The 27,229-nt window shown below is 42.2% G+C and overlaps 1 protein-coding gene across 1 annotated transcript in view; it reads right to left on the bottom strand.

The window, feature by feature from the left end:
• The window catches only part of FAT3 (FAT atypical cadherin 3), a gene marked incomplete at its 3' end in the record, with an annotated part of 711,881 nt that overhangs the window by 82,867 nt on the left and 601,785 nt on the right, over positions 1-27,229 (bottom strand). Inside the window, exons 11-15 of the mRNA XM_081241325.1 lie at positions 24,992-25,202; positions 15,879-19,952; positions 11,512-11,708; positions 10,341-10,494; positions 7,820-8,053 (exon numbers count right to left, since the gene is read on the bottom strand). Of these exons, the coding sequence (XP_081097451.1) occupies positions 7,820-8,053; positions 10,341-10,494; positions 11,512-11,708; positions 15,879-19,952; positions 24,992-25,202 (4,870 nt within the window). The remainder of the gene's footprint in view (positions 1-7,819; positions 8,054-10,340; positions 10,495-11,511; positions 11,709-15,878; positions 19,953-24,991; positions 25,203-27,229) is intronic.

The following is a 27,229-nucleotide window of genomic DNA, read 5'->3' as shown; positions in this document are numbered from 1 at the left end:
GAACTTTGCTCTCCAACCTCAGAAGCACAGACCTGACACCCAGCCAGAGCACCAAGACCCTGTCAGCCACATGGCTCAGAAGAAAAGGGAGAAAGAAAGAAAGAAAGAAAGAAAACAATAAAATAAAATAAAATAAAATAATTAAAATAAAGGAAAATATTAAAAATTAAAATGTAATAAAAAAAAGAAAAGAAAGAAAAGTGCAACCAAATGAAAAAACAAATCCACCAATGATAACAAGTGCTAAAAACTATACTTAAAAAAATAAAAATAAAAGTAAACAGACAGAGAGAACTCTAGGACAAATTGTAAAAGCAAAGTTGTACAGACAAAATCACTCACATACACATACACATACACACTCACAAAAAGAGAAAAAGGAAAAAAATATATATATGTAGATCATTGCTCCCAAGGTCCAGCACCTCAATTTTGGGATGATTCATTGTCTATTCAGGTATTCCAGAGATGCAGGGTACATCAAGTTGATTGTGGAGATTCAATCTACTGCTCCTGAGGCTGCTGGGAGAGATTTCCCTTTCTCTTCTTTGTTCGCACAGCTCCTGGGGTTCAGCTTTAGATTGGCCCCATGTCTGCATGTAGGTCGCCTGAGGGTGTCTGTTCTTCGCTCAGGCAGGACAGGGTTAAAGTAGCAGCTGATTCGGGGGCTCTGGCTCACTCAGGCCAGGGGGAGGGAGGGGTAGGGATGAGGGGCAAGCCTATGGTGGTAGAGGCCCGCGTGATGTTGCACCAGCCTGAGGTGCGTCATGTGTTCTCCCGGGGAAGTTGTCCCTGGATCACGGGACCCTGGCAGTGATGGGCTGCACAGGCTCCCGGGAGGGTAGGTGTGGAGAGTGACCTGTGCTTGCACACAGGCTTCTTGGTGGTTGCAGCAGCAGCCTTAACATTTCATGCCCGTCTCTGGTGTCTGCCCTGGCAGCCACGGCTCACACCTGTCTCTGGAGCTCGTTTAGGTGGTGCTCTGAATCACCTCTCCTCAGGCACCCCAAAACAATGGTCTCTTGCCTCTTAGGCAGTTCCAGACCTTTTCCCGGACTCCCTCCCGGCTAGCTGTGGTGCACTAGCCCCCTTCAGGCTGTGTTTATGCAGCCAACCCCAGTCCTCTCCCTGGGATCTGACCTCCGAAGTCCAAGCCTCAGCTCCCAGCCCCCGTCCATCCCAGCAGGTGAGCAGACAAGCTTCTCGGGCTGGTAAGTGCTGGTCAGCACTGATCCTCTGTGCAGGAATCTCTCCGCTTTGCCCTCTGCACCCCTGTTGCTGTGCTCTCCTCCGTGGCTCCGAAGCTTCCCCCCTGTCAACCCCCGTCTCTGCCAGTGAAGGGGCTTCCTAGTGTGTGGAAACCATTCCTCCTTCACAGCTCCCTCCCACTGGTGCAGGTCCCGTCCCTATTCTTTTGTCTGTTTTTTTCTTTTGCCCTACCCAGGTACGTGTGGAATTTCTTGCCTTTTGGGAGGTCTGAGGTCTTCTGTCAGCGTTCAGTAGGTTTTCTGTAGGAGTTGTTCCACATGTAGATGTATTTCTGATGTATTTGTGGGGAGGAAGGTGATCTCCACGCCTTACTCTTCTGACATCTTGAAGGTCTCTGAAAAGCCCCAACCCTTAAAACCCAACTTAAATCCTAATACCACTTTGTGAATTCTTCCTGAATTGTCCCACTTGAAAATTCATTGCTCATGTTTTCATGTTCCCACAGGGACCTGTGCTATCATTTTACATGTATTGACTAATCGTTACAAAATCCCTATTTTTTCCAGAGAAAATCATAATCCCAAAAGATAAATGCACCCCAATGTTAATTGCAGCACTAGTTACAAAGCCAAGACATGGAAGCAACCTAAATGTCCATTGAAAGAGGAATGGACAAAAAGATGTGGTACATATATATACAACGGAATATTACTTAGCCACAAATAAGAATGAAATAATGTTGTTAGCAGCAACATGGATGGACCTAGAAATTATCATACTAAGTGAAGTAAGTCAGACAGAGAAAGACAAATATCATATGATATTGCTTATATGTGGAATATAAAAGAATGGTACAAATGAACTTATTTACAAAACAGAAACAGACTCACAGACTTTGAAAACAAACTTATGATTACCAAAGGGAAGGGATAAATTAGGAGTCTGGGATTAACATATACACACTACTATATATAAAACAGATAATCAACAAAGACCTACTATATAGTGTAGGGAACTCTACTCAATATTCTGTAATAACCTATATGGGAAAAAATCTGCAAAAGAATGAATATAGGCATATGTATAACTGAATCACTTTGCTGTACACCTGAAACTAACACAACATTGTAGATCAACTGTAGTCCAATATAAAATAGAAATTAAATTAAAAAATAAGCAAAATTCCTACTTTTACAGATGCAACTCTATTATAACATTGATTCCATTTTTCTTTGAATGTTCTTTTGTGCTTGCCTGTTTCCCACTATGACTGTAAACCCCTCGAAGGCAAAGCCTCCTTACTCTGTCATGATTAACAAACTTGTTATCTTTATTCCTGACATTTTCCTGAAGGAGTACTTTAATTCCCAATGTGTCTCCAGTTTTTCATCTTTCTACATCAGGTCCTGCTTCAGGCCACCTAAGCTATTTCTGTGCAAGCAGCACCTGCACCTGGTGCACGAGTTTGAGTTCTTGTCTAGCCTGTCCATTGTGCCTTCAATCCAGTCAGCACCAAAATAGACAGATTTCACATGTAAAATCTCTCTCTCCTCTGCTCCTTCCTTTTATTTATTTATTTGCCTGTGCCGGGTGTTAGTTGCGGTACGCGGTATCTTTGTTGCCGTGTGTAGGATCTTCATTGCAGCATGCGGGATCTTTAGTTACAGCATGTGAACTCTTAGTTATGGCATGGGGGATCTAGTTCCCTGACCAGGGATCAATTCTGGGCCCCCTGCATTGGGAGCATGGAGTCTTAGCCACTGGACCACCAGGGAAGTCCCTGCTCCTTCCTTTTAAATCCCAAAGCTACTACTCGAATTTTGGCCCCTGTGATCTCTCTTGATACTCTCCTAGAAGATTTCCTAACGCCCATATTAGATGTTCCTATCAGATTAGCATTTCCCCAAACCAGAACTGATGAATTTCTTTTCTCCAAAGTGCTCGGTGGTTCTTTTCTATCTATTGGTTTAAGCACACAATTCCTGGTCTTTGTGAACCACCACAATCAGGCCCAGATGCCTTCTCTCATCTCACTGCCTTCTCTCTGTCCTTGACCATGTGATGATCTCCCAACTATTTAACTGGGTCCAGAGTTTCCCAGCTTTGCAACTTCATCCTCCTGGTTCCTCTCTTCCTGAAGGCCTTTCTCCCTCTGCCTGTTGAATCCCATTCATTCTGTGAGCTCTTCCTTTTATTCAAGGTCTATGTGTTGCTGATTCATGCCCTTCACTACTGCATAGAACCTGGGCCTGTCACTGCACGTTCCTTGTATAGTTACTTCTAGAATGCCTGCTACATAGCTACTCATTAAATATCAGTTATATTGAATGGAAAATAAATGTAATGCATGTTACAAGCTTCCAAGTTTCTCCAAAATCCCTGAAAGAAGTTCTAAACTTTGTAGGAAATATTTTACAGGAAAGGAGTGAGTTGCTCATTGGAACATTTCCTTGCTTTATGTCCCTGATCCATAAGAGGAAAAATATGTCCTCTTGAATCTCAAATATCTGGACATTAGCCTCTCAATAAATCATGGTCTCTGGCATATTTTCCAGTGCAAGTTTACATTTTATTTCCATGTCACTTTGCCTAAAATGGTCACAGATTTTGGCTCCGATTTTCACCTCTGCATATGCCCTTTGCTAGCTTAAAAAACCCTCAAAATTGAGAACCTGGACACAATTCCTACCTTAAGAGGTATGGTAAATAGTAAAATATTAACCCCGAAGAGGTGGTGCAACAAAAGGTCTCCTAATCTTTACTGAAATGATTAAATTTTTATAAATGTTAGGTCATAAAGTCGTGTCATTAGTTCATGGGATTGAGGATGTTTCCACTTTACAGGAAAACTAAGAATTTAATGCTGAAATCTAGACAGTTGCCGTGCTATTTCTTAGAACTCATAAATTGGGTGCTAAAATGGTCTTGTCTTTCTCTGTTTTTATTTTATTCCTGACCCAGGCAGTTGGTTCATTATGAATAATGAATTTGGCATAGGAAAAGAGTTGCTTGGCTAAAAGCAATAATATTTTTTAAAATTAGGAAACCAGGATATGAAAAGTTAGCAAGTCACTGTAAGCGTTTTGAATTTATGAGGCAATGGAATTGGATTTCAGATTAATATATCTTTGTCTTTCTTCTGCAGTTTATAGTGACTTAGTATATACTGCAGCCAAATGCTGTTGAAATCGTTTGTAACTTTAGGTAAAGGAATATGCTTAACAAAAGAAGTTTCATGAACCAAATAGCACTGTCATTTTTACAAATGGAACCAATGTTCTTCGCTAGGGTCAGAAACGAATTAGACCACTTGGATGGATCTCAAAGGAATGATGTGGAGTGAAAAAGCCCATTTTCAAAAGGTGACAAACTACACGATTCCATTTAAATAACATTTGTGAAATAACAAAATTATAGAGACGGAGATTAGTGGTTGCCAGGGGTTAGAGACTGGGAAGGAAGTGTGCAGAGGAGGTGGGTGTGGTGGTTACATGAAGCTGCACAGGTGATAAAACTGCATAGAACCACACACACACACAACCACACACACAACCACACACACACACACACCACACACAACCACACACACAACCACACACACACAACCACACACACACAACTACACACAACCACACACACACGCACCTGCGCCAAAATCTGAGTGTACTACAGTTATGCAAGATGGTATCATTGGGAGAAAGGGTTGGGTGAAAAGTACATGCCACCTCCCGTACATTTTTGTTTTTGGCAACTTCCTGTGAACCTATGATTATTTCAAAATTAAAAGTTCTTTAAAAATCAGACATTTCCTTGTCACTTTAGAGAGGGGCCTATGAAGTCAGGTGGTAACATAAGTAAGTGAGATGGTTGGGGATTGGGAGGGTGAGAACTGGCTGGTATCAAGGAGGAAGCTGCTATTAGGCTCCTACCATGGTGGGACTGTGCACCTGGAATTGCTGAGTCGTCTGAGTGCTGTTTTTAGAAAATGCCAGAAATTGAAAATTTAAATAAATATCTCTTGACTTTTATTGACAATTAATTCAAACTTTTTGGAACACTGTATGTAAGCCAAACTAAAGATATTGGAGGGCTGGATTCAGTCTTAACGATTCATGTGCAAACTCAGCTTCAGGCCAGAGGCTGAGTTTGGCCACCAGATGATTCGCCCACTCCGCAAACTGGTCATCTCAGTATGCGGCTCAACGCTCCTCTGTGCTGCCTTACAGAAGATGGAGAAATGGGGAATCAGGCTGCTAATGAAAATGGCATGAGCCCCCAGTCACTGACACCTGGGACTCTGGAGAATGTGGGTTTGACTCTGGAATCCCCCTGCAGGCTCTGAACAAGACCTTCACACCCACCTCCTCAGCATGGTGCCTGGAAATAGCAGGTGCTCAGCTTGCCTTTTTAGAGGTGTTCATTTGTTCTTTCCCTACTGTCTTAGTTTTTATTTTTTTTAAGCTAAATGAATTCTACAAAAACTGAGAATATGACCCAGAATCTGGTTTCCTATGCTCTGGTTTTCCGGAAGCAAATACAATAGCCTGGTGAACACATCTTATATGAGCAGCACTCATAACCTCCGTGTCTGTTTGAAGCTCTGAGCGTAAGCTAACTTTTTGCTAATTAGTGCAAATGAGCAGAGGGAGGTGCTGATAAGGTCGTTATTCTGGGTTTGGTCTTTGAAAGGCTTTATCATCTCTGTCCTGCTAATGCCCAGAGTCTGGTCAACCCTTCTTCCCCAACTGCCAACCCGGACAGCTGACTCAGAAGAAGTGAGAAGGATGGAGCTAACTGCATACCCTCCAGCACAACCATATCTGTGAGTCAGTAACTTCTCCCCACCTCCACTGTCTGAAACATCATGTGCACTGATCAGACTCCCTCTGTGTTCTGTACAGTCTCTAGTACATAGAGCATACCCAGTTCCTTTAGGAAGGAGGTGAGTAGAAAAACTCCAATTTTTTAAAATCGAAATTTTAATTTAAATTAAAAAATTTTTAGATCTTAAAATTTCATCTCTGGCCCAATTACACATTCTCAGAGTCAAATTTAAATTATTAATGATTCATTTGCATGATTTCTGTCCTCTTTTCCCCAAAAGTCTGCTATCAAGAGTCCACAGAATGTTTTCCAATCCTCATTTAAAAAAGAGTATTTGTAAGTATTACATAATTATAAATAAATAAAAGGGTCTTTTCCGGAATTCCCTGGTGGTCTAGTGGTTAGGACTCAGCGCTTTCACTGCCAAGGGCCCGGGTTTGATCCCTGGTTGGGGAGCTAAGATCCCATAAGCCACGTGGCACAGCCAAAAATAAGAGTCTTTTCCTGTTTATCATTTTTTTTTAACCAAGCTTTACAATATGCAGATTTTAAAGTGTTGGTTCTCAGCCTCAAAAATTATGCTAATGATGTAAGAACAATAATTCATAGTGTAGCCACTAATTTCTCTAAGGGGAAATATGCAGGGACCCTGGGCTCTACATTTGTTTTCAACTAATTATCATGTATTTACTTTTCCATTAGTCCAATAATTTTTCTTTCAATTCAGAATTAAACAATAACACCCTGAATTATATAAAGGCCTGTTTAGCATAACAGACACACCCCATCATTCCCCAGTCCCCTGATTTACAGCTCTTAAAATGCACAACCAAGAGGCTGTCTATATGCCCTTTCGTATTTAGATTCCATCATGCAGTCACCTCAATAACTTATGCATTCTCAGAAGGACTACCTAGCAATTAACTCTGATCTTTTCTAACTCACCATCTCATTATGTAAAGTGTATTGGAACACAAACTTTATTAACAACTTTCAGTTCTAATTCCTTCTTATCGCCCACACCCACACGCCTCCTAGTAATGTCAGTTTATATGAGCAAAATACTCTGGAAAACGGCAGTTAAAAAAAATCCACATTGGACTGGCAGCACATTTCGTAATTGGTCTTTGCACTATGGGTACCACCATAAATCGAGATTGCCATATTTCAGCTAAAGCATGGGATGCAATTCTTTATAGAAATGGAAATGAATTCTCCCTGCCACACAACACAGCATTTTTTTTTTTTTTTTTTGCAGTATGCGGGCCTCTCACTGTTGTGGCCTCTCCCGTTGTGGAGCACAGGCTCCGGATGCGCAGGCCCAGCGGGCATGGCTCATGGGCCTAGCTGCTCCGTGGCATGTGGGATCTTCCCAGACCAGGGCACGAACCCATGTCCCCTGCATCGGCAGGCGGACTCTCAACCACTGTGCCACCAGGGAAGCCCACAACACAGCATTTTAACTATGTTCAGGAGGAATGGGCAAGTAAGAAAGCTATTATTTTTATGCTAAAGGTTAAAAAAAATGCAAACCCCAAGCTCTTTGTTAAAAGGTAAAGGAATTCATAGTATCACTTCTTCAAATCCTAGAAAGAGGCGGGAAGATGCCTTGTAGAGTTCTCTTGTGCATATGAAGTGTGTCAGTGGTAGAGCTGAAATGTGGTTTAATGTACTTGTTTTCATGGTAAGGAGCCAAGGTGGGCTGATGAAACTAAAGGACAGGTAGCACCTGAAGATGTGTCAAATGTACAAATAGGGAGACATCCCATCAGTGCAGCTGACTTACCGACATCGGGATCTACTGCTTGAACTCTGGTCAACAGAGCCTTGGTGGCTGTGTTCTCATAGACACAGGCGTTATAGTGGTCAGACGAAAACACTGGGGGGTTATCGTTCACATCCTCCAGGATCAGACGGACGTCAGACTGGCAGAACCTGCCACCCCCGTCGGTGGCCCTGGCGATGAGGCTGTATGCAGGGACCCTCTCCCGGTCCAACAGAGCCAAAGTTTTTAACTCACCTGTGAAAATAAATGGCCTAGCTTTTCAAAAACTGTCTTTCTTTGAAGAGCAGAGAATCAATTATTGTGCATACAGAATCCCCAGTACAGGAAGGATTGCTGACATTTGGCTCCAGTGCCTCATGCTTTGGAAAATCGAGCAAGTTCAATTTTTTTAAGCATCAGGGAAAAAGTGATGGGATTCTGGATGCAACAAAAAAAACAACTGTACGACCTTCAGATGAATTAATCCCACTGTGAAGCCTCTTGTTTCAGGGATTCCTTCTCTTGGCAGAATGGAGAAGCTCCATACCTCTTTAAACATCTTAAGAACTGCTCTGGAGATTGGCCTTGTTTCTGGATTTTCTCCAGAAAAAGCATGAAGAATGGACCAGTATCCTCAGTTCTCTGACCGTCAATCAGGTCAATGATTTGTAAATTCAGAAGGGGCAGTCTGTCTGCTTCCAGATATTTAACATTTTTTTTACCCCATCTTTTAGAGAAAAACAGTCAAAACAGGCTGGCTTTAGCAGAAAGAGGTCATGAAGGAGTCCTACTGTGCCAGACGAACCCCACTTGCTGGATAGTGGTAGGGCCTGTGGCTGTTGGGGGAGGATTCCAGTGGGGGGTTATCTGAGAACCTTAAAGCAGCAGCTCTTTGGCAACCAACATGGAGGGAGGTTATGTCTGTATTTTAATCACTCGGATAGCTGTACTGGTCCTGAGTGTCAGCCCCTGTGGGGATTTTGTTATTCTTGTTAACCTAAATTTCAATGGATAATGGCAATAAGCACAGTGACAGACCTGAATAAATACTGTTTGGTGAAAAGTAGGACTCATGAAATATTATTATGTACTCTTAACAAAATTAGTAGAAGTCATTGGGACGAAGCCATCTATACTTATAAAGCTGTTCCTCCTATGGTTTCCTGACTGCAGCCAGTTCTCAAATCTAGCCTGGATCATTTTCCCCTTCTCCAAAACACCCAGTGTTTTTTCAGTTGGGCATTCAAGACCCTCCAAAATCTGACCTAAAGTTATTTTTCCACCACTTTTCTCATGAGCCATTCTGTGGCTCCTCTGACCAGTGACAATGTGGTACACAGCTTTCCCTGGATGTGCCGTGCTCTCTGCCCTCACTGCCCCCATGACCGGCAGTGTCCTGCTTTAGCTCCTAGAATCCTGGCTCATTTCAAATGCCAGCTCTGCTTTAAAAGTTTCTCCTTCCCTCTTATCAGAATATTAGCTACTTCTTCCTCTGTGCCCAGATATATCTCTCCTGATATCTCTCCCGGGCACTCATTCTGTCTTTCACTATTATTGTTGTTTATCCTGTTATTATTAGTATTGACTTACAGCTCTGTCTTCTCCACTGGGATACAATATTCCTTGGGGATGCTTTGTTTGGTTCATCTTGGAATCGAACACAAATATCCCATAAAGTACTTTTAGGTCTAGTAGTTAATAAATGTTACCTATTCAATAAAAAATTGCCAGGCCTCTTTAGCCAAGTAGCATATTGTTATGTAGCTAAGTCCTTCCCAGTAAGATGCACCAGACATGGGAGAGAGCTAGGGAGGAGCTAATACCTTCTGGAGACTCAGAAATTAGTTATTGTTCATTATGATGAACACAACACTGGAAATATGTAAATTATTCAATCTTTACCCTTCATTTAAAAATTGTCAATGGATGGGCCATCCAATACACAACACTGAGATAATTTACCTCCATAGAAAATGCCTTTTCCATTATCTATGGCCTTCAATGTAGGCATCTGCCTTTAGGGTACATAACCTTTCACCTTATAAATTTTACCTCAATATGTAAGCAAGTCTGATGACTCATAGCTTTGGAGAAACTAGAGAGGAATGATGAATAAAAACCAGACAAGTATGTTAATAAGCATAGGGACCCAGAAGGGATTTCAACAGGGCAAAACTCTCCTTACTATGCACTACTGTCTGGTTTGCATGGAAACTTGCATTTGTGATAGAATTCTATTTATGCTATTTATAGGTCAGCTGCTTTAACCCGTGGATATGAGAAAGAGGAGAAGCAAACAGACACATCTGATTACTTGGTGCTGCTAAATGTAGGTAAAGTCAGGGCAAGTTTTATAGGCCAAATGAGGTTTCTGTCCTCCAAACACCATGTGCTACTGGTATTTCTTAAGAGTCCAAGATAGCAGGGCATCATATCAAGGCTCTTGTATACTAACTACACCCTAGTGATAAGACCATGTGAGAGTTTAACTTCTTTCATGGATTAACAATGGCATTTACCCAAAGAATAAATTTCGCCTTACCACTTTGTGGATCTAGAAAAAATTCATTGTTTCCAGATCCATAGAGTGAGTATCGTATATCTCCATTGGATCCAATATCAGCATCCTTGGCACTGACCTTCAGAATGATTTTGTTTGATGGAATGTCTTCGGGAAATAATGCTGTATATGCAACCTAGGCAAAGGTAAAGAAAAGTAATTGAATCATTAGTATTTGTGGGGCAGTTGTCATATTTAGCATTATAAATGATTTCTTTAAAAATGCATTTGCATAATTTATCTTCAGCTACGTTTTTCCTTTACCACAGAATCATCTTATGCCATATGATGAAACAGAGAATATCTCTTGCTCTGCCCCTCCTATGCTCATCATCAACAACTACTGATTGGGCACCTACTATGTGCTAGGTACCACTGAGACGCTAGAAGTACAATGGAGAAGAAAACAGACAAAAATCCCCACCCCTGTGGAACCATGACCCACATCACATATTGATCATGCCCCTCTTAGTCCTTGGGACCCTTCAACTCTTTAAAGAGCCACTACTAACATCTGGCATTAGTATGAGAGACTAAATCTATTTGCAACACTTTTCTAAGCTAAAGAGCACCAATACTGTCTCTCAATCCACATGTAAGGAAAAGGTAAATGAAGGGTGATTTAATTTTGGTAAGAAAGGAAATAAAATCAATTACTGGCACCTTGCATTCACTGTCACGTTTTGAACTGTGGTGGAAAGGCCACCATAAGGGGTCTGGAAACCCAGCTTCATTATCAACATTGCTACCAACAAGCTGTGTAAACTTATACAAAAAATGTAATTCATACTTTTGAGTGGTCCATTCTTCTTTTATGAAATAGGTGATTCAGACAGAAAAATTCATAGTGTCCTTTATGAGTCCTTAAAAATTATTTAATTTTGAGACTCCTGGTTTCATTTTTTTGTTTGTTTGATTTTTTTGGTGGGCAGAATTAGGTACTGATCGTGCTAACTATACTCTTTTCATGTTTATAATATTTCATCCTAGAGTCCACCTCTTACCCTCTTATATCCATTTGGAGCTCATTAATTAAGAAGATAAGATGAGAAAGCAGCCTGGCCTTAAGGAGAAAAGTGAAATGGGTTTTGACTTAATTTTAGATAAGCAGAGTAAAAAGCAGTGATATATCCGACACAGCCGCAAATCTCACCTGATCACACACTGGGCTGTTGTCATTCACATCACTGACAGTCACTTCCACCATGGCCTGAGTGACAAAGAGTCCATCAGTGGCGGTGATATTGAGGAAGTAAATGTCTTGTTCTTCTCTATCTAGAGGTCTCTTCACGTAGACCTTCCATTCGCTCTGCACGAGGCCCAGGGCAAACCTTCCTCGGGGGTTCCCTCCTGTGGTGAAAAAAGAGTTTTTGAAGATGTGAAATGAAAAGCTTTGATCTCCACCTACAGCAAGAGGCCTGTGCGGGGTCATCCAGGTGCCTCTCAAACTGCATCCTTTACGATGCTGAAAAAGAATTGACACTCACTTCCTTTTGACTCTCCTGCAACAAAGCATGATATTTATATGCTTGGCTTGTGTGGAAAGTAAAACAGTAACTTTCCAAGAGAAGAAAATGCACTTAGAGAAGCTAGAGATGATCTCTTGTTTAGTTCCCCTTAAGGACAATCAAATTCAAACTGTGAACAATCAATCTTCTTATCTGGCTGATACAACTGTCTTTCCACTTCGTCTCAAGAGAGGATGTAATACACTATAGCTCTTGTTACCAAGACAATTTCATTAGCCATTGATTATGCAATCAAGGAAAGGCAGTCAGTTCTATTAAGGAATCTTAATGAAGCCTTTATCATACAGCAGCTCTTCTTATAAGGACTGAAGTTTGGGGAAGAAAAGTTTGTGTGACAGAGGAAGACCCATTAGGATTAAATAGCCCCAATGCAGGGTCACTGAAGGAGCCGTTCAAAGATAAGCACTGCAATTAGATCAAATTTAACACAGTGAAGCTGGTGAAAATGGAAGAAATGTAGAAAAGCTGGAGTGGAACCGCTCTTGATGAGGCTGAAACAATGAATGTAGTCCCAGCAATATTACTTTCCCATATCACTGAATTACAGGGAGACAAAAGCAGCTTGGAGGAAGGAAGAAGAAAACCACCTTGACCTTCCAAACCTGAAGGGGGAAATAATGTCACTTCAAACACGGAGGAAGACTGGACGAGACAACTGGCAAGAAGTCTGGAATCCAGTTAGGTCATCGCTGTCTCGTTTGTTTGGGCATTCACACGTATTTGTCACCTGCTCTGGGCCAGGCACTGTGCCAGGCAGTGGGGCTACAGCAGTGGACAAAAGTGACAAAAATCCCTGCTCTCTTGGTGGAGCTCACTTTCTGATGGGAAAGACTGACAATAAACAAATAAATAAGGAAAGCCTACTGCCTGCTGGCTGCTGCTTCACTGAAAAAGTGGAGCCATCTCATCTTCTTACAATGAATCTTTAAAAGAACAGAGGGCAAACCCACAGTCCTGCTGGAGGAACTGAGTGAGAAGTAGTGGGACTTTGAGCGTCCGACTGAACTCTGGATATAAGGTATGGGGGGCGGGGGCAACGGGCATCCAGGGGCTCAGCAGTGTGGAACAACTGTAACCAAGCAGGACACTATGAGGCCTTCCCACAATAGACCTCCACCTGCCTTTTGTCTGTAGGAAAACTTTAATCAAAGAATAAATTCAATCAAAGAAGTGAGAAAATGCAGAAAGAAAGGAAAACAGTCAAGCAAGACAAAATAATAATACTTTAGCCATTAAACAAAGTCAAGGCCTTTATTCTTCCTCAAGGGCTATAGGTAATATTCTGAGCCATGTCCTTTGAGCTGTTTTGCAGATACTGAATCCTCCACCAGGTAGAAGAATGTAACTGTGTGCTGCCCACAAGCACGTAGACGCCAGACTGGTTGGAACCAGGAGGTTTATGAAGCTGACTCTCCATTACCTCACCACCAGCCAATCAGAATGTCCACGAGCTGATCACGCCCTGCTCCTTGAACACTAGACAACTCTTCAGTACCCTCTCCAGGGTGGGACACACAGTCTTGAGGGTAATAGCCCACTGTGGCCCCCTTTGCCTGGCAAAGCAATAAAGCAAATTCTTTCTACTGTACCCAAAACTGTCTCCAAGATTTAATCTGGCACCAGTGCACAGAGGCCACACTTTGGTAACACAACAACAGGATAAATGGATCATACTGGGCAGACAGTGCAGAGAAGGTGAGGGCTGCACATTCCTCTAGGGCAGTGGTTCTCAACTCAACTGACAGTGGCTGTGTGCAAACCCCCGGGACATTTGTCAGCATCTAGAGACATTTCTGAATGTCACATCAGGGGTGATGCTGGTGGTGGTGCTACTGGAATCTAGTGGATAGAAACCAGAGGTGCTGGTAATCATCCTACAGTGCCACAAGAGAGACTTATCCAGCCCTCAATGCCAATAATGTTGAGGCTGAGAAACATGCTCTGGTAAGGCACGGGGTCCTCCCTGGAAAATCACTTTCCTCTACCACTGGCTAGGATGCAATTTTACTTCAGTTGAATATGATTTCAGCATGCACAAATGTAACCTCTCTATTAAATGCTTCTGGTGCAGGCCCACACTGCTCTTTTGCGAAATAAAATGATTAATCGTCCTTTGTTCATCAGTGGCAGCACAGCCAAGTTGTGTGACATCAAGAGCAAAAGTTAAATCTAATAAAAATCAGTTGGTGGTTGGCACGGCTAATAGTAACAGTAGCTTGAAGCTACTCTGTTCTCATTACTTTGGTAAAGTCAGTGGGATGGTCCCTTAAACCATCCACTGAGAATTCAGAGACGATGTGTAAATAATTAAAGCTGAGTATTTAACCATTCTTCCAAATAGAAAAGTATCTTCAGAATGCCTAAGAAGGGCATCCCTGGTGGCACAATGGTTAAGAATTTGCCTGCCAATGCAGGGGACACGGGTTCGAGCCCTGGTCCGGGAAGATCCCACATGCTGCAGAAACTAAGCCCGCATGCCACAACTACTGAGCCTGTGCTCTAGAGCCCACGAGCCACAACTACTGGAGCCCGCATGCCTAGAGCCCGTGCTCCACAACAAGAGAAGCCACTGCAATGAGAAACGCACAGTCTGCAATGAAGAGTAGCCCCCGCTCGCCACAACTAGAGAAAGCCCGTGTGCAGCCAAAAATAAATAAATAAAATTTTTTTAAAAACTTAAAAAAAAGAATGCCTAAGAAGATTTTTGTCTGAAACCGAATGCAAATAAATCAAAGTTTTTGCTTTACTCACCTTTCTTTCCTTACCACTATCACGCATGTCTTTACTGCAGAAATATACATTTCAATGAAAAAAAACCACCACAATGAACGGTATCAGACAAAGCACAAATGCATTAAGACCTTTAAACAGAAAACAGCACCAAGAAAACAGTTCCATAAAGAAAAAGAGTAGTGCTGTGGAGTGGAGGTGTGGTGGTCCCGAGTAATGACACATATGCTCTTCAGTGGGTCTTATTCTGCAGTGATTAATTAACTTTCCCACTAACATACTTAAGCAGATTCTGTGCCCTGAGGGCACTCTAATTAATTCATTTTTCACTTTGAATAATGTAGTTTTTCTAAAGGGAGGCCACCTGACTACAAGTATGGATGGATTCTTTAAAATCTTTTGGCACTTTGCTTATGTTCTGCCTTTGAATGTCATGACATCAAAATGTTAGCTTTAAAACCCCCAAATAGTTTTTAGGAAGACTACTCCCACACCACCAACACTCTCCTCTTCGCAGTTTAAGGCCAGTCACCCCCAGAAAGCTATTCCTGATCAGTGACACCCCTTCTTCACTCTGACATGAGATCCTCTGCCGCTTAGAGTAATGGTGACTTTTTTTGTGCACTCTGGGTGACCTCATTTGTCTATCTTGGCTTTCCTATTGAACTCCTATTTACTATCTGGAAAGACAGAAAAGGGATCCAAGAAAATTGTGATGTTAGAAGACATACCCTTTGACTTGGAGTTATAATTTAACATTTTTCAGCAAAAGGTCAAACCATGCCCTTTGATTTGTATATGTGTGTGTTGTGTGTGTGCACGCATCTGAGCTTTTACTACCTGGAAAGACTTGTAAGTAAAGCTATTTATTTTTCTTACTGCTACAAAAAGTAGGAGAAAGGAATATACTTAAAAAAACATACATTCCCCCGCCCCCAATCAAAAAGAGCTGTTATTTTCATTTCTTCCACTGAGATATTTGGCTGGACTCTTTTTTAGATGACAAAAATTGACTCAAGGACTGGGTACCAATCTGGGTAATCTGTCATAGGCAAAACAATGAACTCCAAACTAAGGCTGAGTTAGTAACAACTAAAAAACTGACGCTACTCAGATATTTTCCTCAGCCCCAGAGAGGTAAGATAACTTCTCAAACCCTCATCTCATCTTCCTTATTCTCTCCTACTCTTACCCCTCTGCCACCTTCCATCTTTCTTTAGAAAGCAGAGCACATAGTGAAAACCAAGGGTGACAGACTTACCTGTAATATGATAGCTCACTTGTCGATTGATGTCAGAAGAGTCTCTGTCCCATGTGCTGAGGACAGCTACCACCTCGCCTGGAGGGTCGCTCTCCTTCACGTTCCCTCGGTACACCTCATGGGCAAAGACCGGAGCGTTGTCATTTATATCCGTCACCCTGACAGAGACCAATGCTGTGGAAGAAAGAGAGAAGGCCTCCCCGAGGTCGGAGGCCACCACGGAGAAGGTGAACGTGGGGTCTGTCTCGTGATCCAGGTCTCTCAAGGTACTGATCCAGCCTGTGTTGCTGTCAATGTTGAACGCTTCCATCACCTTTTCAGGTTGGGAATCTGAGTAGAGGGAGTAGGTGACCTGCCCATTGGCTCCCCAGTCCATATCGATGGCCCTCACCTGCGTGAGCTTGGTGCCCACAGGCATCCCTTCCATGATGATCGTCTCATAGCTTGAAGTTTCAAAGACTGGCTTGTTGTCATTCAGATCCAGTACCTTGATGTCTACATCCACCGTGAACACAAGGTCTACCTTGTCCAGGGGTATAGTGGCTGCTACTTTGAAGTGGAAAGCTGGGCTGATCTCATGGTCAAGACGTTTGTCCAGCTTGATCGTGCCTGTTTCCTGTTCTATGATGAAGACATCTCCTTTGTTATTTTCCAGCCGCTCCCCATTAACTGTACTGAACTTGACTTTCTGTGTGGGCAAAATCCTCAGGGTGTCCACCGTGCTCCCAATGGCTGTATCTTCTGAAATGGTGAAGGAATACTGAGACTGGGTGAAGGATGGCAAGAATGTTTCAGGGGGTAAGACGTGGATGTAGACGGGGATGAGGGAGTGCTTCACTGGAATGCCCCCATCCACTGCTTTGACAAAGAAGGACAGCACTGTGTTTTTCAGCTGGTTAAAATGGCCCTTTGTGACCATCCAGCCATTGTCAGGATCGATTTCCAGGAGGTCAGCCACCGAGACCGAGGCCTCGCTATAGAGGGAATAAGTAATCCTTGCATTTGCTCCATCGTCTGGATCCATGGCTTGAACCTGAGTGACCAGGTGACCCCGTCCGACATCTGCCCTGACGCTGGCTCTGTATTCCACTGTCGTGAACTGGGGGGCATTGTCATTTTCATCCACCACAATCACCCTCACGGTGCAGAAAGTTGTTCTCCCTCCGCCATCAAGGGCCCTCAAAAAAATACTGATGTCTCCTTCCAGAGGGTTTTCCCGGTCGAGCTTTTCTGTTGTGATTACCTGTCCATTGCCATCTATGAGGAATCGATCCTTAGCAAAGTCATTGATGATGGCGTAGCTGACCTGCCCATATGTCCCTGGATCCCCATCCGTGGCTCGAACGTGAATTACCTTTGTCCCAGCGGCTGTGTTCTCTCTCACCTCAGCTACGTAGGTGCTTTGAGAAAAGGCAGGGCTGTACAGGTTGGCCCCGAGGACCCTGATATGCACCTGGGCAGTGCAAGTGAACAGTCCATCAGAGACGGACACATTGAGACTGTACAGAGGCTCCATCCGCTGCTTCCGGTGGTTGGAGAGTGTGATGACGCCACTCTTGCTGTCCATCAGAAAGCTCGTCCGGTCATTCCCAGATAAAATGCTATATTCCAACCTGTCAAAATCAGAGCTGTCTGCATCGGAGGCTTGCACACAAGTTACAAAATGGCCCCGGGGGGCTAATTCACTCACATATGACTCATAAATGAGCTGATTAAAGACTGGAGGGTTGTCATTTACGTCCGAGATGTAGATATGAACCAGGACCTCGCTGCTCAGTGATGGGAAGCCATTATCTGTGGCTCTGACTTTCAAAGTGCAGTGTTGCACTAACTCATGGTCCAGCATCCGCGCTGTCAGGATTAAGCCACTTGCGCTGTCTATGTGAAAATAATCCGTGCTGTTGTAAGTATCCTGGACAATCTGATAATGGACCATTTTATTGTTTTCTGAGTCTGCATCCGTAGAGACAACTTGTAAAACAGGTGTCCCAATGAGAGAAGCTTCTGATAATGTTGTATTGTACGTGGGTTGATCAAAAATAGGGGGGTTGTCATTTATATCATTAAGTAGCAAGTCAACGGTGACTTCAGCCCTGGCCCCGGTAAGGGCATCACTGGCTCTTACTGTCAACTTGTAAACAGATGTAATTTCATAATCCAAAGGGCTAACGACTTTCAGGACCCCAGTGTCAAAGTCAATGTTAAATTGTTTATAAAGATCCCCATCAATAATGATGTATATGATGCCTTGGCCTTCTGGGCTGGTGGCGTTGATGCTTAGAATGGGGGTGTTGACGCTGATGTCTTCGTTGATGGATGCTGTATAAAAAGGCTTATCAAACACAGGCATTGCTTTGTTGACAATAGTGATGGGAAGTTCCACGGATGTGGACAAAGAGGGTTTTCCACCATCTTTGGCTAGGATGGTGACTCCATACTCAATGTTGGACAAGTCAGAGTTGAAAGCTTCTTTTAAAATAACTTTCCCTGAATTAGGGTTGATTTCAAAGTGGCCATAGTCATCCTGTAAGAGGTAGGTCACTTCTCCATTTGCACCTTTGTCTTTGTCAATGGCTGTCACTTGGTAAATCAGGGTGCCAGGCTCAGCATCAACTTGCACAGCAGCGTAGTAGGGGAGGCCCACAAAGACTGGAGAATTGTCATTTATGTCTTCGATGTTAACCCTGACCACTACCCTTGCCACCCGCAGATGGTCTAGCTCTCGGCTGGCTTCCACAACCAGTTCATATAACTCTTGTTCTTCACGGTCAAAGGGGACTCCGGTGGTCTGAATGACACCTGAGGTAGATTTTATCTTGAACTTATTTCCTGGGTTTAAGATGCTGTATTTTAAGGGCTCATTAAGGCGATTTCCCACTGCATTGACAATAGCAACTTTGGTTATGTTCGTGTTGTTCTCTGAGATGGAGGTGGAGTAAAAGCTTTGTGTAAAGTGGAGGCCGCTGTCCATGGCTTCTTTAACCAAGATGGTGACCATGGAAGTACTATAGAACTTTCCATCAGACACCTTAACTATCAGCATGTAGTGATCTTTGGACAGGTTGTTGTTTTTAATGGTGAGCACTCCACTATTTGAGTCAATTAAAAAATGATCCAAGCTACCTTCCATTAGGCTGTACATCAGTTCTGGGGGCACCTCGGAGTCAGGATCCATGGCACTAACTTTCAGAACCTCCACTCCGACATAGGTAGGTAGAAGTAAGACAGTCTCAAACACAGCCTGAGTGAACACAGGTGGGTTGTCATTCACATCTGTCACTTCTATGTTGACTTCAACGGGACTCTCTGCTGTCAGCTGGGGGCTACCACTGTCTCTCACATGCACATGAAAATGGAAATGGGCGATGGTTTCATGGTCCAGGTTCGCGATTGTTCTGATTGCACCTGTGCTGGAGTCCACTGTGAAGAACTTCTTGGCCGTGGACTCAACAATCTGATACACAAGCAGAGCATTCCGATTGCTGTCGGCATCGGTGGCTCGAATCACCAGCGGGCTGTTGTTCAAGCTCCTGACGATGCTATTGATGGGGGCTGCCTCGCTTAGGCTACCCGAATATTGAGAAAAGAGAAAAACTGGCGCATTATCATTTTCATCAACAACCTGAATATTGACTGTGATGTTGGAAGCCATTCCTGCCATGTTCGTGGCCTGGACAATGAGCTGATAAGAGGAGGTATGCTCGTAATCCAGTGCCTTGCGTGTGGTGATGACTCCAGAATAGGGATTTATGGTGAAAATCCCATCAACGTTTCCATCTTTTACTTCATAAATGAGGGTGGATTGACTGATGGCAGAGATTAGAATGACTGATGTTCCAATATCAACATTTTCATTTACTTCTGCTTGGTAGTCTTTGTGAGTGAACTTGGGGTGAGAATTATCAGACATGGTGACAGAAATTCGCACAATCGCGGTGGCAGACATTGGCGGGGAACCCTGATCCGTGACTTTGACTGACAGGACAAACTGACCCATTGTTGTCATGTCTGGCTCTTTAGAAACAGTGATGATGCCCAAGACTGGTTCTATCTTAAATGTGTTCCCAGTGTTCCCTACAATAGAAAAATCAACAGGGAAATGAGTTTAAGTGGGTCATTTTTTTTTTTTTTTTTTTTTTTGCGGTATACGGGCCTCTCACTGTTGTGGCCTCTCCCATTGCGGAGCACAGGCTCCGGACACGCAGGCTCAGTGGCCATGGCTCACGGGCCCAGCCGCTCCACGGCATGTAGGAACTTCCCAAACCAGGGCACAAACCCGTATTCCCTGCATCGGCAGGCGGACTCTCAACCACTGCGCCACCAGGGAAACCCCTAACTCTTCATCTTAAGGCTACTTTACACAACATGGCAAACAGCAATTATTCATTTTCACTTCACCTCATTCTGAAATAAAATGAGAGACTTCCCTTTTAGGGGTATTCAAAAAAGCAACTGAAATGAGTTTTCCAGTAAATTGTGAATTTCAGATCAGTATCTTCTTAATCCAGGTTAACAAAAACAACAACACAGCTCTGTGTACATTCAAACTGGGAAACAGGAGAGTTTGTAGGAAAGACTTTTCTGCTTAGGGTTTTCTTATTCCCAGACTGGGCTAGCACATGCCAATGACACTGATAAAAAGGCATTTATCCTGAAACCAGTGCCATAATTCTGTGTTCTACATTATAAGAAAGAGGGTTGTAGGGATTTCCCTGGTGGTTCAATGGTTAAGAATCCGTCTGCCAATGCAGGGGACACAGGTTCAATCCCTGGTCCGGGAAGATCCCACATGCTGCAGAGCAACTAAGTCCATGCGCCACAACTACTGAGCTTGTGCTCTAGAGCCCGCGAGCCACAACTACTGAGCCCACGTGCCACAACTACTGAAGCCTATGCACCTAGAGCCCATGCTCTGAAACAAGAGAAGCCACTGCAATGAGAAGCCCACACACCACAGCAAAGAGTAGCCCCTGCTCGCCACAACTAGACAAAGCCCACATGCAGCAACGAAGAACCAACGCAGCCAAAAATAAATAAATAATTAAAAAAAAATAAAAAAGGAAGAGGGTTGTAGGAATCACTTCAGAACATTATCATATAGTCATTTGGTTTAAGACTCTCCTAAAGGTAAGCTTTGCTATGTGGAATTGGTATAGTTTCATACATATCATCAAAACCAACTTCATCCCAAACACTGCTTGGTGACGGGGGTTTGTTCAGGTATGGAGGATTCTTCTCAAGTCACCATTTGCTTTGTAAGCTGTGAGAATTTCTTCTCACTCTCCTTCTATTCTTCACTCCCCTACACCCCAACACACACAGACATAAAAGTAGACACAAAATGTATAAGGCAGTTGTTCCATCTGTAACCATTCTATTTGCTCAATTTTTGAGACATTTCTGATGAAATAAGAAAGTGTTAAAAATCTGAAGCAGCACAGAAACCAAGAACTTGAGCATAATCCTTATGAAACTAAGAAACTGGCACCCCACTTTGACAAATCTGAAATGGGAAGAGCTGTGAACCATGACACTGCGGAAAAGAGGAGGAGAGAATGGGGAACACAAAACTTGAAAAATGTAAAGAATGTGTCTCACAGGTAGTGAACACTGGGAAGCAGTATCCTTCACCATGTTATTTTTTGCTTCTCTCATGAGGCTTTCCCATGCTTCTCAAAGAACACATGCTTGTGTGTCTAGATTTTTTTACATCACAAGTTAAAAGTTTGGTTATTCAATTGTATCTGAATTTTTCTTTCTTTTTGAAGTGCTATAGTATGGCAACATACAGAGAGTTTAAATGTCTTATCATTAAGATAGGCTCCAGGATTGAGATTGCAGTTAGATAATGTGTTTATTGAAATATACAACACATACAGCTATTTGCACACTTCTTACTACATACTTATTAACTAAACTTTTCCATGTCTGAAAACAAAAATGTGATGTTCATATAAAATCTATTTCTATAAGATGCTTGCTTATTTCTCAAGAGGGAGCAAGTCCAACAAAGAAATAAAGAATTTGATTCTAGACCCCAAATATGAATATTAAACAAAATTATCTTTGACATCAGCATGATTTTTTACTTTGTCACCTGAACATGACCATTTTGTGGTGACAACAAGAAGGTCAATGAACTCATGAACAAACTTGCAAATTTTCTATGAATAGTACCGTGGAATTACGTGTGATTCCAATATTTGATTCATAGACCCTCACAAGGAGGCAGGAATCATTTCACTTTAGCATCTCAGGGGAGGAAAATATAGAGATACCTGAGTAATGGTCACCTTCTAGCAGTGGCAACAACATGCAACCCTGAATGATGAATGCCAGATCCTTATTATGGTGTCCCATGTGGAGTTTCGAGGTGAGCCCTTTCTTACTCCAGGCTCGTACATACACAGCAAGATATATATGGCAGGGATGAAGGAAGGTCAGCTTCTGACCTTGAGTAGAGCTTCCCCACCCTGCTGTTCCATGGCTGCTGACCTGCTTGTTACCCCCTTCCTGGATGCTGTGCTCATACATCAGGTCCAAATGGGCTCTTTGCCTCTTTCCCTCTTCAATGCACTGTCCCATTTTCTTAGAATCCACTTCCTGCTTATTCTCTTCTTCTGTACTTAAATCTTTGGAAGTTAATCTCTGCTTGCTTTCTTGGAATCTATGACTTCTTATAGACTTTTGGCAACTGGGCAAAAGCTGTGCTGACCTTACTTATCATTATTAATCTGGTATACAGCACAGTGCCTGGCACAAATAAAAGGTGATCAATAAATCTTTGTTGAATGATTGAGAGAGGTAGATCAAAAAAGATGTTTTTAAGTCTCTATCTGTATATATCTTGGGGTCCAATATGCCCCCATCCTAACTCAACACTTTCTTAGTCCTGGTCTCTCCTGTACTGCCCTGTCTCTGAGCCACTCATGAGCCACTGTTGGCACCAAACATCAAACCTGAACTAAATATAAGACTCGAAGTTCTGCACTTGAATTCCACCTCAGTCTTTTGGGTCAAAATGAAAAGGTTCAGTAGTTACTTTAGGCCAGACAGGGGATAGGAAATGTATGGACCACCGGTAAACAGAGTAAAATCTTGCTTCTCTGAGGTTTTTGAGAGCACTTAAATAAAACATATACTTTACACCAACCTCTTGTTATTTGACTCAAAGTCCTGAACTATCTGGGATCTGCTTCTATCCTACCATGATCCGTGAAGAAAGTTGACTTAACTAAAACCAGTCCAGGTCAAGTGTAGGTCTGTCTGTCCTGTAATTCTCATTAGCTTTTTACACATCCAATCAAAGGTTATTTTTTGAGATACCAAGCATTCCTGTGGGTTTTCTGGAAACTCGAGTTTTCTATATAAAAGATGTTTTAAGGAAATAACTTTTCCCTCTGGTTTTAGCCAACTGTTGAAGAAATGATTGAGTTCTTTCTCTATGTTCAGCACCCGGCTATAGTCTGTGGAAGCTGAAAGATAAGCAAGGCAGAATTTTCAGCTGGATGGTAAATTACTCTTAAATTACTCTGAGAACCTCCAAACTGGTTTCAAAATGTCTGGCTATCTGAGAGGAGTATATGTAGTAGCCTTCATGACAAATATAAAAAGCAAGTACACATGCAGACAAATGCTTAGAAGATGTTAAGAAAAGTAGAAATAAAACCCTATATCAAAATGATTACAATGTCATGAAACAATGTATATGCATGAATGAATTACGAGAAAAGAAAAAATACGTAAGATTAGGGGAAAACTATAGAACGGACATAAAGAGTTCTTGGGTTAGGTGACATTTCCTGTGGCATTATTTAAATATATGTATTTTAAAGTTTCCCTATATTATTTGTGAAACTAAAAGAACAAGGACTGTGTAATGAAATAATTAAAATATCCTCTGATAAACAAGAGATGAAAAATAGCATTTAAAAAAAGAGTACTGTCAGGCTTTAGGCTAAAAGGAAATTCCATGGAAATCTGGAAAAGAAAGGGGTGAACTCTCTTGGGGTATCTGGCTGTTCTGAACCAACATCTTTTCTTCTTTCTTGGTATAGAGTTTAGCACAGACTCATGTAAAATGTAGGTGCCTAGTAAAGGAAATAGATTTAGATTGTCAGTAAATACAGGGGCTATTTTTAAAGAAAGTCATTGGCTTTTTTTTTCTAATATTTTTTAGTCCAGAACTGTCATTCTAGCATTCATATTTTAATTCAACCACTCACAAAAATGCTCCATATTTACATCAAGGGAAAGAAGCCTTTCCAGTGCTGGCATGAAAGGAAACAGCATTTGGCATTATGCACGACAGACATAATGTTGCAGAATGTTTTGGGAATATGAGGCTTGAATATTCAAAAATGACAGAACAGGGGAAGGGAAAACAGAGCAGATAAAGGATATTTGTAATTTTTAGGCACACAGTCCTGCCTTTGCTTGGACATTCATCTCTTCTGTCATAAATGTTTTCTAACTGTCCAACTGCAAACCATCAGGAAACTACGGTCTTGCTTTCTAGATACTAAAATTGATTTTTAAAAAAAATCTCAAATTTGACAACACGAGAATCTGCAGTTATTTATCTGTCAGGTTAAGCAAGCAGTTCAGTACCTACCAACTACTCTGCTACTCAGATCACTTCCAATGAAGTGAGTTTGTACTAAACCTAACCCTAACCCTAGGAATTTCTGAAGCCCACAGCCCACAGCTCACCTACTGACAAGTAAGCATTAACCTTTAAGATTCAATTCACCAAACTCTCTGGCAGCCCTCAAATGATGGGAGGCTTTGGTTATTTTAGTCTGAGGCCAAGGCTTGTTGACCCATCAGTAAAAGCCACCGACTTTATTACACATTCCTCTCTCTTCTCCATTCCAGAAAAATCTGAGATTGAACACAGTAAAAGGAAACTCCTTCTTCACTGTCAATGATGGAAAACATATTACTGAAATGCCAAGAACTTGATACACCATCGTTGTGCAAATAGGGCAGTTGCTTGGCCAAAAAATTCATCTGGAGACATTCCAGTGGTAACTATGTGAATTTTACATGGTGATAAATACTACTGAGGGTCCAATGCCATGCATGACACTGCAATCTGCACCAGCTCTCACCTGCTTCTATTGTATATATGAGTTCTGCATTTTCCCCTTTGTCTTTGTCCAGAGCCGTCACTTGCAGTACAGCTGATCCCAGAGCAGCCGATTCGAACACAGATGCTTCATACAGCGGGTTGGTAAAATAAGGGCTGTGATCATTAGCATCTTCCACGTTCACAATGACTCGGGCCAAGTTTCTTCGATAAGGAAACTCCTGATCTCTGACCTTTAAGCAAAATACAAGAAGCAGTAGGACTAAAATCTTTAAGTTGCAAAGAATTCACCTGGCTGTGCCTAAAGTGAAGTCAAAATGAAATAATGCACAAAAACTGCTTGACCCTGTCCCAGGCCCAGAGTAGGTATTCAATAAGCAGTGCTATTATAAAGTGAGGACACTGATTGTGAACACAGTGAGAGCTGGGGCCACGCTGTCTTTATTGCTCAGCATTACGCCTGGCCTCTGGTCTGTGTTCAGTCTGTGCTTGTAGAACTGATGTCAGGATATCACAAACACAGCACTTTCCTCTGCCCCCCCCACCCTCCATGCCCCGGAATTTGTGTATACAGTTGCTAATGGAATGGTGGATGGAGGCCCTTGTAAAGGGGAAACTAAAATGTGGAATTAATGAATGCAATGTAGCCATTGTCATTCATTCATTCATTCATTCAACAAACATTTATTATCATCTATTATCTACCAAGTCCTGGGATTGATTCTTGTGGTTCAACGGTGGATTAGATACAGTTTCTGACCTTAAGAACCTTATAGTTGAGTGGGGAATCCAAACAAGTAAGTAGAAAGGTACAAGGCCCAGAGGTAAGTGCCAGAATATGAGTAATTAGTAAGGATGTTAGCCTGGCTTGGAAGAGGTAACAAAACCAAGTAGAAGTAGTAAAGTGCTGGGCAGGGGGGGAGTGCGTGGCATCTATTTCAGGCAAGAAGAACCAACATAAATAAAGTCCCAGAACTAAGAGAGAACACTGACCACTGGGGAGATGAACCAAATCTTAATTTTTGAAATGTGAGACCCCAGCACTGTGAAATCACCAAAGAACCTTGCCTGACTGCTTTAAAGTTTTCCCTGGTTTGCATGTGGCAGAAACTTGCAACTAATCAATTCTTTAACTCTAACACATGATTTTGCTATAATTGTATGTAGCATTAATCCAATGTGTGCTTTTTGCTTGTTCAATTTTAGATCCCCTAACTTCAGAGAGATTTGAAGAAATTAGAATATATACCAAGAAAAGCTATCAAAGGGAAAGGGGTTTTCAGAAATATTACCTAAAAGGAATTGAGCAAAATGACTAAAAGGGCTTAGCTTGGAGAAAGGCAGCATAAAGGAGTCGTTTGCTCTAAATATTCAATTACATAAATGATAAATGATACAGGGTAAGTGCACTGAATTCTAAGTTTATTAAGGAAAGAATGAACAGAAATGGCTTGAAGAAATCATGAGAATAGAGTTAGTCACTGGCAGTAGATTTCTGCTCCTGAAAAGATATATGCAAAAGCTAGCCGGTGAGCATGATGAGTTTCCCTGTCTGTAGACTGGCCTGCCCCACCCAAGGACCAAACTTGACTCTGTACTTTGGGATTATTGAAATCTAGTTCTGTTCCAATCGAATGTCCAAAGGTGCAGGGACTTTGTCTCTTTTATATCCTCGGTGCCTAGAACAGAATTTAGTATACAGTAGGTGCTTGAGAAATATCTGCTGAATGAATGAATGAATGGCCAGAGGGATGGATCTGATGAACCCTGTGTCCCTCTTCTGTTCCCTGGAGTCTCATCTGGAAACCATAGCCAAAGGCATGGAACTCTAGTTTCTTCTTGCCCAAAGACTTGGAAAGGAAGAGTAGTACTTAGTGGAACAGTACTTCAGCTGCTTGGGAATTGGTAGCATCTTAGTGTATTTTAAAGCCAATCAGTACAAAGATTACATCTCTGCCATCCTACGTGGTCTTAAGGAACTCAGGGGGGCCCTGTTAGGCAGTGGCTGTACAATTGCCCATAGGGTTCTTGGATAGTTAAAGGGACAGGTTTTAGGTCTTAAACAAGGGTGTTTATTACTAATCTTTACTTCCCAATTATGTAAACTAGCCAAACTTTGTTTTAAAATGAAAGCATCTTCTACATAATTTGGAGACCCCATGAACCCAAATTCAACATTCTCTGTAGGCTTTGGTGAGTTTTGAGATCTCTTTTGTGGGCTATTTACCACTAGGTCCAATGCCAGTGCAATAAGTAATCA

The sequence above is a fragment of the Mesoplodon bidens genome, assembly GCF_964165515.1.
Source record: "Mesoplodon bidens genome assembly, chromosome: 7".
NCBI lineage: Eukaryota > Metazoa > Chordata > Mammalia > Artiodactyla > Ziphiidae > Mesoplodon > Mesoplodon bidens.
This window is presented reverse-complemented; position numbering and strand designations above follow the sequence as displayed.